A 13,681-nucleotide genomic window follows, 5' to 3' on the forward strand; every position below is an offset into this window, starting at 1 on the left:
TTAGAGCTAAGTGTTTTATTTGTCATGCTTTGACCTGGTCAAACCTAAACTCTCGTTGGACTAGAACCCCCTAATGTTGAATGCTCCATTCTATCATGCTTTGGCTTAACCAAACCAAACCTTTGGCTCAACAATAACGAAAATGAAGTTGTGAACTTGCAAGGCCCATGCCCAACAATGGCATACTCATTCATCACAACCTTATGAAAAGACTCACCCAAACTCATAGACTTCAACAAATACCAAAAACATCATCATTCCAAGCATAAAACACATAACTAAAGCATTCAAACCAATTTAAAGCTTCCCTTACTACAACCACCTCTAAGGTAGGGTTTATTTCAGAGAAGAAGAACGAGATCTTGAGCTTAAAAAAAAGGGCTTCCTCAAATCAACAAAAACACATCATCATACCCATGAAACACAATCCAAAATAACAATCATAAGGGGTTTTGCATCAATTACCCATTATGGGTCATCTCAAGGAAGAATAAAGAGAAAAAGGAAGAGCTCTTTCCACCCATTAATGTAGTTCCAATCTTATAAAGAGGAAGAAGAACACATGTCTTGAGGAGATTAATCCCCTTAACTTGGGAGAGTTACATTGGGAAGAGGAGAATAAGGGAAGAAGAAGAAGAAAGAGGAAGCTCAATAGAATCAGAGAAATGCATAAATGAATGGAAGAAAGAATGAGGTCATAAATAAAGAAAAGAGAAATTAGCTTTTACCATCTCATTCACCTTCACATTTATGTTTGCTTAAAGGAACCAAAACAATGGCAATTTACAAGAGCAACTTAAGTTTGACATTGGGCCTTAGGGGATTGGACCTAATTCAGACCTATTTTAAGTTCATTATGAACTTGCACCTTTTTCTCCCACATAGCGCCATAACAAGATATTCATTATTGTGACAATAACTTTCACATATTTGATCTTGGCTACATTGTATTTAAAGAGCTTCAATGTGATGTTCGACAATATTCACAAGACATAAAGCATGCAGGTGGTAAGGATTAGTTAAGCTTAAGAGTCATATTTAAGTTTATTGCATTTTCATTTATTAACAAGTCAAAGCTAAACTTACTCTATTTGAATTTACTCATTGATGCTATTAATGTGTGTAGAAAGCTAGTTTAAAGCCTAGTTTTATGCTCTCATGAAAACCAAAAGTACTTCACATGTAAAGTGTGAGAAAAAAAAGATGGAGAAAATGAGGTATAAGGAATGAAAGTGAGGGAGGAGATAGAGATGTATATTTTTTTTATAGTAGATGGAGATGTATTTTTTTTGTTACATATGAGAGAAAGGAAAAGGAAAAGGAAGAAGAATAAAACTGAGACTGCTAACTAAAGTTATCCCTAGAGAATAAAGTTCCCAACTCATCAACAAAAAGACTTAAAGATATAAAGTCTAGTGCTTCATGAAAAACCACATGTGATAGGTCCCAATTTAGTTAGACTATCGGCGGACTGGTTAGTTTCCCTGAAAATATGTTCTATCTTGCAGGACTAGTTTCTTTAAATAACCCCCTTATTAGAGGAATCTCATTACAAAAGTGATGAGTCACCGAGATCACGCTTGTCATCATCTTCATAGTAGTAGCTAAGTATGAATAGCAAACCACATTTATGTAGCTTGCGTTTCAGCACAGCTGAAGCCCTTGAAGGAAGGCCATATTTCAACATAAAGAATATCTATTAGGTCCACTTGGTTGTAAAACCCAAACAATAACCTCCCCTACTTGTTGAGGATTGCCTTGCAAGCTACCATATTGAGAGCAATAGTGTTGAATGAGGGGGGTTGGAACAGACCTACTAGTCTTTGAATTTGTGGTATGGTAGTAGTGTTGGAATTTTAGGGGATCCTTATAAAATACCAATAACCACTAAGAATACATTACGTTAGATTATCAAGAAGATTTTTTAGGAATACCTGAATCCATAATGATTGATCAAACAAGCACAACGGAATCTGAATCCTTAGGTGGTTTTTGATCTATGCGCTCTTCTTAGGATTTGTTACAAAATATTGTAGAGATAACGGATAACCGGCTAACAGCGTAACCGGTGACTTCATGGTTCTTCCTCAACTGGAAACTCTTTATTCCTCAATAGGACCTTCATAATTCTTCAGGTAGGGAGAAGAGAAACGGCTTGGTATATTGGGGACCATAGCCTTCTTATAACGTGTTAACCTAATAGGATTCTCGTTATTCCCTATTGGGCCAACACTGACATCTGCTCATTTAAATCCATATCATCTTATTTAGTTGTCTAACGGACTTACTTAATTTGATCATATAAAATAAAACTCACTAATGATAAATAGCTAATATAATTGTCTTAATAAAAAAATCCAACAAACTTTCACTTGGGCTACATATTGTAACGACTATATCAAAAATCCTTAAGCGTGCATCCGTACACTACTTATCTTTTGACTACCACCTTAGTAACCTGGTCCATCTCATGTATCAATAATGGAATCATTACGGCTTTCGTCACTACAACAAATGTAACTAGACCCCAATGACCACCATATCAATACACTCAATGACATAGGTCAATATGGATAAGCAACATGGAAATTACATGCAATGTTTTCTCAGTCATGTCTATTTCCAATTGGTCCAAACTTTATTCTTTATAGAGATCAATCCAAACACAACATAAATATTGCAAACAAAATAAGCTTATAATGAAATGATAAACTTCAACTCTATTTATGCATAAAATCCAAACAACAAATTGTTGGTAAACCATAGGATAGAGAACATAAGCAAGACTTCCATTAAACTAAGGTACTATCAAGAATTACATCCATATGAGCAGTGTGCTCATGAAAAAACTTTAAGTGTCAGACCTTTAGTAAGTGGATTAGCTACTATGGAATGAGTTCCTATATGTTCTATACAAATTTGTATTTTTTGAATTCTTTATTTAACAACCAAATACTTTATGTCAACAATTTTTTACTTGGTTGAATCCTTAATAAGATTGCTAAGATATTGTTCTAATAAACACCCAATGGCTTCTTAATGTTGACAATAGGCAAGCTAGTTACAATAATTTAGCCGTCATAAATTCTGGTATGATGTCTCATAGCAAAAAATATTAACTCCACCAATATGATTAAATGTGGATCCGTATGTGGAGTGATTGCTATTAATATATTCCGTAAAAATCAAAGTTAGGATACTCAATAATCTCTAAACTTCTAAACTTTCGATATGAAAACAAGTAGTTTCTTGTTCTCTTCAATTAGCGCATAATGCGCTTTACGACTTTCTAGTGTTGCATACCAAGATTACTCATATATCACCTTAGGACTTCCACTAAAAATTATTTTAAGATAATAAAAAATAAACTTAAGAATACAAGATAAATTGCAAATTAACTATTTTGCAACAATAAATCATATGATGATAATATGATGTCATCAACATATAATACCAAAATAATAAATTTACTCCTATTCAACTTTTAGCATACGCAATCATCAATCAAATTTACCTCAACACTATAAGAGATAATCTTGATGAATTTTGAAATATCATAGACAAGAGACTTGTTTAAAAGCATAAATGGATTTCTTTAATTTGCATACCATAGACTTTGGATCATCTTAAACAAGGTTTTCTGGTTGCACTGTATAAATTGTTTCATCAATATTTTCATTTAAAAACGTAATTTTTACATTCATCTATGCAAAACAATCATCAAAATGATCTACAGTATCATCATAGTCACAAGAGAGTCTTTCTAAGAAATTACAAAGAAAGTGTCTTTTTGTGATCAATGTTTTCCTTCTTGTAAAACTTTTGGCAACAAGACAAAATTTATATATCTCAATATTACTCATTTAATCCCTTTTTACTATAGATACTTAACTACAACTTATGTATTTCACACTTTCAAGCAATTTGACGATATCTCAAATATCATATTCTACTATCAGTCTTATTACATCATTTATGACATCAATCCACTTAAGAGTTAGACCACAACATGACTTGCCTAAAATTGATTAGACCTTCTCAATCAATCTAATGTCATATTCATGTTCTTAAACAAATATAACCTAATCTTTCAAATTACATTTTTTTTCCTTTCTCTTAAGGATCTACTTGATGACACTTCTTGATGCTATTGAGTTTGAACTTTAGGTGGTGCTTGAGAGGAAATCTTAGTGTTGTCTTATCTTTTAATAATGTTAGGAGTAACATCATTATTTAATTACCATATTCGTTTCTTGAACAATGGTAAGTACAAAGACTTATCTATTGTCAATAACATGTTATTCTTTAAAGACAACATTTCTTATGTTTCCTTCCCTCCAAACTCAATTTCATTAAGGAGTCTTGCACGTCTCAAACATAATCTTAAAGTGAGATTGTAAAAATTATACACGTGAGAGCTTTAAATGTAACAAAAAATAATTGTAACTAATTATCTTTAAGTCCAACGTACTTTCATGCAGCCTATAAGGCATTGCTTTGGTTGAACATCCCCAAATGTGTATATGCCTAATGTTGGGATTTCCCTGGCTCACACCTATAGGGGTTCTTAGTGACTACTTTAATTGGTACCCTAACAAGATATAAATTGCATTCTTTATTATCTTTCCCCAAAGCGACTTTGGTAGATAAAAATTAAACTTCTTACCATATCTGCACAAGTATAGTTTCATCATTCTACAACTTTGTTCATGGTAGGTTTGCTTAACATTACATGTTGTAAAAAAATTTCACAATTATTGAAGAAAACACATGGGGGACTCCAAACGTTGCACATTATGTCATATCTACCATAGTATTTCTCACCGTCAGATTTGACAACCTTAATTTTTTTTCTTAATTGAAGTTCAAAACTTCTCATGATTTAAATAAAGAGGAATCATCTATGAACATAATAAAATACATTTGCTCATTCCATGAATCCATAAGGAATAGAATACTAATATATGTATGTATTAGTTCTAAGACATCCTTAGTTCTTTCAGCACCTGAATTCCATTTTATTTATTTATTTTCCCTTTATATACTCAATGTAGACTATAAGGTCCAACCAATATAAAGGATCCAGAATTTCCTATAACACAAGCATCCGAATTCTCTATTAAGAGATATGACTTAATCACTTATTTTATAAAATGACAAAATTCTCATTTAATTCTAAGTTTTGTACCACCCAAAATTGTTTGCAATAGACACACTCAAATATCCATAAAAGAACTCATAACTTGCAACATTTGAATCACAAGAGACTAACTTTATTATTTCTAATTGAACAAGAATAACTCAATTTGTCCAAATTAGAAATAAAATTTGGTTTAATAAACAACTTAATATATGTCTCAACCAAATTAAAATGAAATTGAGTCTTTTCAAGTAACATAAAAGTTTTCATAGCTTCAACTGCAACTTTATGTCATCGCTAACATAGATGAATCTTTCATTATCACCTGACGGATGACTCCATAGGTAGCATCGTATAGACATGCTTATGTGAGTAGTAGAACCAAAATCTATCCACTAACATCCTTTGGTACAAAACTAAATTAACTTTAAAACAAATAAAAATGAGAAGTTTACCATTCTTCATACACTAAATAGTGTAATTGGGAAAAAAAAAATTATATGTCTCAAAAAGCAACAAAGAAATTTCTTATCTTGTTCTCTTGCTTCTTCTCTAGAAAAAAAAAAAACTATGCAATATCCTCAACTCTCAACTAACTCCTTTCAAACTCTAAATTTTATATATGTAGCTTTGGAGTTTAAATAATATGAGTATTTTAAACCGTAGTAGTAGCAACAATAACAAATAAAGAAGAGAAAGTAAACATACAATGCACAAATAATCTTTATGATAAATTTCAAGACCGAAACAAGATACTTAGAGCACCATTAATCCTCAATCTTTGGATTGAAAAAGACTAATGCTAGTGGTACTCTCAATGCATTGATCAAACATTGGTGATAAGTTCTGTCAAACAAAGGTTGTCTTTGGATATTCCATTGCTCACATGGAAAACTTATATGATGATTACTCCGGTCAAATAATGATTGTTTTTGAATATTTCATTATTCACATGAAAAATCACACTATTTATAATTGTCACATGTTTACCATCGCAAGCATGTAATTATTTTATCAAATTGTGTCTTCCTTTGGACCGAGCACAATTCACATGAATAATTTCATATAACATCTATGTTAATTCAATCAAACCAACTTATGCAACAAAGGTTACTTTGACAACATGTTGTTTCAATCAATTTAACCAAAAATACTAAACAATTTAATATAATAAATGAGAGTTCTTAAAATTACACAACTTTCACATATAATTAAGTTATATAAAAATATAGATAATAGAACGTGCAAATATTTTACAGAACGGACCCATCACAAGATACCTAGTACAACATTAATTCCTAGTATTTGGACAGAGAAACTAATTTTTAATTGGTACTCTCAACGCAATGATCAAATATTGACAATAAATTTTGTCAAATAATAGTCTTTCTTTGACCAACTATTATCCACATGAAAATACCTTATAATTGTCACACATTTATCATCACATGTGCAATATTATTTGGCCAAATTGTGTTTTCCTTTGGGCTGAACACAATTCGCATAAATAATCTCATACAAAATTCTATGTAATTTTAATCAAATCAATTTTCACAATAGGGATTATATTGATAATATATCGTGTCAATCAATTTAATTAATAAAAATTACTAGACATGCAAATAAATAGGAATGATATGTTACTGTTAAATTTACTCTCAATTATGATAGCAGAAAAATATAAAACATTAATTACTGCAAGTAAATATCATATCCTTAAATTATATTTAAAGGTATCATTAATTTATACTTAAAATAAGCTATATCACATCCATAAATAAATATCACAAATTCATGAAAGAAATTTAAAAAAAAAACATCAAACACAAACAATACAATAAACCGAGACATTTCAAAAAAACCCGTGTCACTACTTCTAATCTTTATAGTCTATTTCACCGTACCAATCCAAACAAAAAAATGAAAATTAATGCCATGTACACAACGTGATAATGGCATCCAAAGTATTCACAAATTGCACAAAATAACTTTATTAAAGCCATAACCCATGTGGCTTTGAATTTAACATAAAAAGGATTTCAAAAAATAAAAAAAAAATGTCCAGAGCTTCCTCAAATATACATCACAAGCCACGTGAACAAAAGTTATGCATAAATCTAAAAAGGATGCCGAAAAACAATAGAATCGAATTCAAACCAAATATGGAACATTGCAATATTTGAATTTACCAACAATTAATATGTATTGTTCAAAAAAAAAATAGGGTTCATATAACCAAAGCAATTCAGGTATAATTAGAATCAAATAATTTTAAATCTTAATAATCTAACAGTAATGGTGGCTCTGATATACCACTGATTGAAATTTTAGCGGATCCTTATAAAATACCAATAACCACCAGGAACACATTACGTTAGATTATCAAGAAGAGTTTTAGGAATACCTGGATCCATAATGATTGATTAATCAAACGCAATGGAATCTGAATCCCTAGGTGATTTCTGATCTATGCGCTTTTCTTAGGATCTGTTACAGAATGTTGTAGAAATAACGGATAACCGACTAACAACGTAACTTGTGACTTCATGGTTCTTCCTCAATTGAAACCTATTTATTCCTCAATAGGACCTTTGTAATTCTTCAAGTGGGGAGAGGAGAAACTATGTGTGACGATTTGGTATATTGGGGACCATAGCCTTATTATAGCGTATTAACCAAATAGGATTCTCGTTATCCACTATTGGCCCAATACTGACATATGTTCATTTAAGTCCATATCATTTGATTTAGTTGTTTAACGAATTCACTTAATTTGATCACATAAAATAAAACTCACTAATAATAAATAACTAATATAATTGTCTTATAATATTAGTCAACATTAATTATTAGAATAGAAAATTCAAACAAGAAGATGTACCAAATGCCCTGCCCACACACTCCACTAAATTGTGCATTTTAATGCTCAGTTCCAAACAAAATAATTCCTTAGATTCAATGATAAGACCATTTTATGCTAATAGCTTACATGCAACATGAAACTTAATTGACAATTTGAAAGCACTTTTAGATATCAAAATAATACTAAGTGATTAAATTTAAAATTAAATATAATATGATATATCACTTGACAGTTTAAGAAAAAAGTCAACTTCCATCTTAGTTTAACTGATTAGGTTATCTCGTGTCATTCTCATGTACACTCTCAACTCTTATATATGCAAATAACATGTAAGCCCGGACATTAACAAATATATTGTGACAACTAGAATAAGTTGAATGATAAATTACTTTTTTGGAAGCTTTTTTATATTTTTCTTATTTTTATGAACTAATGCAATAAAGTCATACATTTTTAAGAATTAAAATAACATTTTATCCATGTTCATTTTACTAATGTCTACAACACCTTTAAAAAGTTAGTCGATAACTAATGAGTAAGGAATATCCTTAATTCAAATTGAAAAGGTATTAATGTAAAATACTAATTTTGATTAAAAATAATCCTAATCATAATATATACCTATATTTTTATCTTTAAAATTATAAAATTAGTAACATATCAAAGTTTTTTTCTTACAAAATATCAAAGGTTTTCTTAATAATACTATTATCATTATTATTTAATTTAACAATTAGGTACCAATAAATATTTTGAAAGGGATACAACATTGAATTGTTAAGGGAAGAGTTGATTTACTTTATTATAGAGGATAGAATAGAGCGGCGGCCCACATGCAGGAGTTTGAATGGATATTATTATTTATTTTTATTCTTCGTATTATTATTATAGATCTTTTATGTGAATGGGAAGTCACCAAAAGTCAGCATGACCCATGTCATCCTCATAGCCAATAGGCAAATGGGTAGGAAAGGAAGGAAGGGATTTTTTTTTAAGCTACTACTACACAAATGAAATGCCCAAGTACAACACTACTTCACAATTCAAATCCAAATCTTATTCCACTTGTACTACGGAAATCACGGATGCAACTAGCATCTAATTGTCATTTTAAAAAGACATAAATAAAAAGTTAAACTTTAAATTTATCATAAATTTTGAACAACGTATTCACTATCGTGATAATAATAGTATGTCAAAAAATATATATTAATTTTTTTTAATTATGTGTCAGCAAATACAAATACACAAGAAAGAGTATTAAATTTGTTTTATTATATGCTTTAAATCATTGTTTATTTTTTTTTCGACAAAGGCAAACTCATAGCATTCCAATATTAACAGAAATTAAGGACAATACAATTTGGTACCGTATGATAAACATCTGGACTAGTTATATCTATATGTATGGGTAACTATATTGGCTTGTCACCTAACGATCGACTTCTATATGAAAGTTTGGATAAATTGACAGAAGTTGTTTATAATGAACTATTAAAATACCAACTTAAGAGGCATTAAGTGTTGTATTTATCTATTTTTGAAGATATCACAAATAAAAGAAAATATTATTGATGTTAAAATCGTTTTTATCTTCTCACATGACATCTAGTAAATTTTATTTACAATAAGTATATAAAAATCTTTTCTTTTTCAAAACAGGGACATATACTTTAAAAGTAATAATGAAATGACTTTGGTAGTGTTAATATAATAAATAATTTCTATATTATTTTTATTGTTTTTTCTCATATAGATGATTTTAGAATATTATTAATAAATAATAAAAAGAAGAAATTCATTTTTTTTCTTTTGTTGCTATATATAATGATTTCACATTTAAATTTTAAATATGCATTAAATACTTGAAAGTAGAATTTTATCATTTATAATTATTCTTTCCAACTTAAATTAAATATTGACTTTCATTGAAGATAATTGTGACATTGTACCAAAAATAAGTATATCATCTAATCTTATATATCAACGGACAAGAGTAAAGTTAAGATATGAGCAGGATATGTTGAGATTATTGGACCTACTACTGACCACAGTTCCATGGCCATTGGAAACCTTGCTCACCACAATTCCCAGAAATAAAATCTATCAAAATCTAAAACGTATAAACATTATTAAGTCTTTACTGTTATTGGCCCAGTTGGATGCATGTTTGTCTTTCTCTCTCTCATGAATATATTTCCAACACATCCATATCTAATAGGCTAGATGAGGCAGTCATGCCCTCTCACGTCATTATATGAACATTTTCGCTACTTTAATTTCATAGACCCACAACACATCCTTGTCCTTCAGCAATATTTCATTTTCAAGTTCTAATAGCTGACCCATGGATAAAAAGTAGAGACTTTATCTTTTTGCATAGTTAATAGTAATTCACAATAAAAAAAACTGTTAAAATATAAATATAAACGTTATTAAGATTTTTTCATTTTTACAAGAGATGTATAATATAATTTATAATCATTACACACACATTCGACTAATTAAACTAGATCTCTTGATTTAATTTTTACAATATCATATATTATAAGTATGATGAATTTGACAATTCTTATAATAATTAGTTTTTTTAAGGGGTAATAATTACCTTTAATAAGAGTCTTCATGGGTCGATGCAGATCAATTTTAGTCAAATTCAGGATTCAATCAAATTAAATTTGATCGATTTTTACAAATTTTTTAAAACTCAATTTAACCCATTCACAAACCAATGAGTTACCCATTTAAATTTGATTTTTTTTAGAACTACTATTTTATATCATAATTCATCCAAATATCTAATACAATTAACACAATATTATCAAATGTTTAAAAGTAGTAAAATTGATTCATTTAATATCATTAACATAATATTTTAAAATAGATTAATACAGATTAAAATAAAATATTCTTCAACAACATTTACTGTAATAATTTGAATCACAACTATTTCTTACAAACTATAGTCTCTTGCCATAAGCTTTGTTGCAATAACATTGGCTACAACCAGATTTATTGAAACAAATGAACAAAATATAATTTATTAATATTATAAAAATGACAAAAAAAATAAATATAAAAAAGATGAAACAAATAACAATGTACCCAAAAATAATACTTTAAAAAGTTTCAATGCTAATAGTCTTTCAACACTTTGAGTTCCCAACATTAGCACTATTTAAAACAAAATCAAATAACGCTAAATCTATAAATCTAATTTTATGATTCATCGTAAATAAATGATTTTGATTAATTTAATTCAATTTTGACCCAAATACATAAATAATTCAACTCAAACTATTCAAATCCAACAACCCCAACCTTAACCAAAAATCTTACATTCACAATATATGAATATTTTCATATATAATCCGTATCTGTTTTTTTTTTTTTTAAAAAAAGAGAAACCACATTAAATATGAATTTTTAAAGTAATTATTCTGAAAATTAATAATCGTAAAAAAGTTATAAAAGTCTACTAATAGATTCTGATTAAATTATTTTATTTTGGTTTGTTTTAAAGATCGTTTTGTTATTGTCCTAACTCCTGTGACACGATAAAATTAATCTTTACACGTAATTTTCTCTTTTAATTTAATCACCACACGTCATAATCAACTACACGATCCCACAGTATTATATCAGCTATCAAGACAATAATAATAATAATCCAAGTTGAGATCAATTATCTGTGTAAGCAGCACCAAAATAGTTTTTTTTTTTCCTTTATACAAAATCCATTAAGCTAGCTAAATTAAAAATGGGCACTATAATATTTAGTTTATTTACACCGAAACCACATTATTAAATAATCCAAAACATCACGCATCATCATCATCATCTTCTTGTTCTTGTTCCTCATCATGTTCTTTCAGATCCGAGAGGCTCCTAGACTTGAAGCTCCCAAATCTTGCTCTCATGTGATCAACATAAGACTTAGGAACCAAAACATGATCTTGTTTATTTTCTTCTGATGAATAAGAAGAAGAAGAAGATGGTGACACTTTTTTGGGCTTCTCTTCCTCTTCCAAAAAATTGTCTTCATCTTCATGAACAGGCAAAAGGGGCATCGATTTTGGGTTGGACCAAGCGTAAAAAGAAGATTTTCTTGTCAACTTCGTGGCTATTTGAACCCTTCTTCTCTTGTTGAAAGGGTTCTCTTGCTTTTGAAGTTCCTTCACTGTGTTGAGTGTGTTCACTTGTGATAGATCCGTGAATGACTTCGATTTTCCCATGAAGTGGTTCGATAAACCCCTCCTGCATCGCTTGTACAAAATCATCACTTACCCTTATCAGAAAAATTAATAAAAAAAAATAAAAATCAAAACTTGAAAAAGAAAATTATAACATGGAATTAAACAAAAGTATGGTACCACTTTGAGTATATGAGAACTTTAAAGTAAAATTAATGATAAAAAAAACTTGGATACAATGTTTTGCTTTTGATAATCTTGCATGTAATAAAAATTAGTATTAAAAAGATTATATAAATTAACCTTCAATTCTGGTGGATAAACATTGATATAAGGACTTAAAATTATACACAAATTTGTCTAATTGAAAAATAGAGAGAATTAAAATGGAAAGTAAAAATTAACGAAAAAAATTGAGAAAAATGAAGGGGTTGAAATTGAAGGACTAACTTGATGGGGAGAGAGTCTTCTAAGGAATCAAGAGAGGCCAAACCCTTCAACTTGGAGTGAACTTCTTCTTCTTCTTCTTCTTCTTTGTCTTCATCTTCGTCGCTTTGGTTTCTTTTGGACGAAACGACATCGTTTTCGTCGTCATCGCTGTCGTCAGGGGTTCCGATCGAGGACTCGCTGTCGGAGGAGTGGCCGGAGAAGAGTCCGTACGGTCGGTCGGCGGCGGTGGCGACACCGGGGAGGTCGGCGTCGTACGGAGGCGGGGAGGAGGCGACGTCGATGGTGAAAGTGGGACCCACCAGAAAATCCATCGATTTCGTGAACGGAAAAGAAAAAAAATGAGGAGGGAGACACGGAGGAGAATACGAGGTCGAGAGAGTATAGGGTTGTTGTTGTTCTCTTTGTTGGGGGTTGTGAGTGGAAACTCGTTCACGAGGCGACGGTTTTAGAATGGGGAATTTGAGAGAGGAATGAAGGAAGGAATGGAAGAAGAAGAAGAGAATTGAAGAGAGACAGAAAGAGTTATACATATAAATATGAAAAGAAGAGAGTGAGAAAAGAAAAAAGGAGACAGAAAGGAGATAATGCTCGCAGGCGGAGAAATAGCACAAAAGAACTCGATTTGACAACATGTTCATTAAGACACGGTAACATTAGTGATTAGAAATTTATGACTGCCTTTATTAGTATTATTATTTATAAGATCTAAAATTAAATTTTTAAGATTTAATTTATAATATTTTTTATACTAATTATTTTTAGATTAAATATATATATATATATATATATTAAAAAATATACTGACATATTTATTATTATAATAATCAAATTAATATTTTTTTAATTTTAATAAATTAGATAATTAGATCTTATATATAAGAACAAAAAGATTATTATTATTATTATTATTATTATAGTTTAACTTAGTGATATTAATTGAAGAGTAATTTTTGAATGAATTATTTAAGTAGTTTTTAGATTTTATTTTACTTGGAGAAGATCCATTTATCTCAACTGCTAATTTATACTCCCTAA

General features: G+C 29.6%; 1 protein-coding gene across 1 annotated transcript; it reads right to left on the reverse strand.

Moving 5' to 3' along the window:
• Positions 1-11,663: 11,663 nt before the first annotated feature.
• Positions 11,664-13,270, reverse strand: LOC114393982 (DNA ligase 1-like). Its single transcript, XM_028355514.1, has 2 exons — positions 12,647-13,270; positions 11,664-12,260 (listed from the first exon to the last, which is right to left on the reverse strand). The coding sequence occupies exons 1-2, from the start codon at positions 13,174-13,176 to the stop codon at positions 11,825-11,827; spliced, it is 966 nt and encodes a 321-aa protein (XP_028211315.1). The 5' UTR covers positions 13,177-13,270; the 3' UTR covers positions 11,664-11,824.
• Positions 13,271-13,681: the final 411 nt, after the last annotated feature.

The sequence above is a fragment of the Glycine soja genome, chromosome 17 (assembly GCF_004193775.1).
Source record: "Glycine soja cultivar W05 chromosome 17, ASM419377v2, whole genome shotgun sequence".
NCBI classification, from domain to species: Eukaryota; Viridiplantae; Streptophyta; class Magnoliopsida; order Fabales; family Fabaceae; genus Glycine; species Glycine soja.

Bases quoted from the DNA above. Each gene is read 5' to 3' on its own strand.
- LOC114393982 (XM_028355514.1), bottom strand. From the start codon at position 13,176: ATGTATAACTCTTTCTGTCTCTCTTCAATTCTCTTCTTCTTCTTCCAT. The intron at 12,261-12,646 runs GTTAGTCCTTCA...CAAGCGATGCAG, and splicing joins GAAGACTCTCTCCCCATCAA to GAGGGGTTTATCGAACCACT.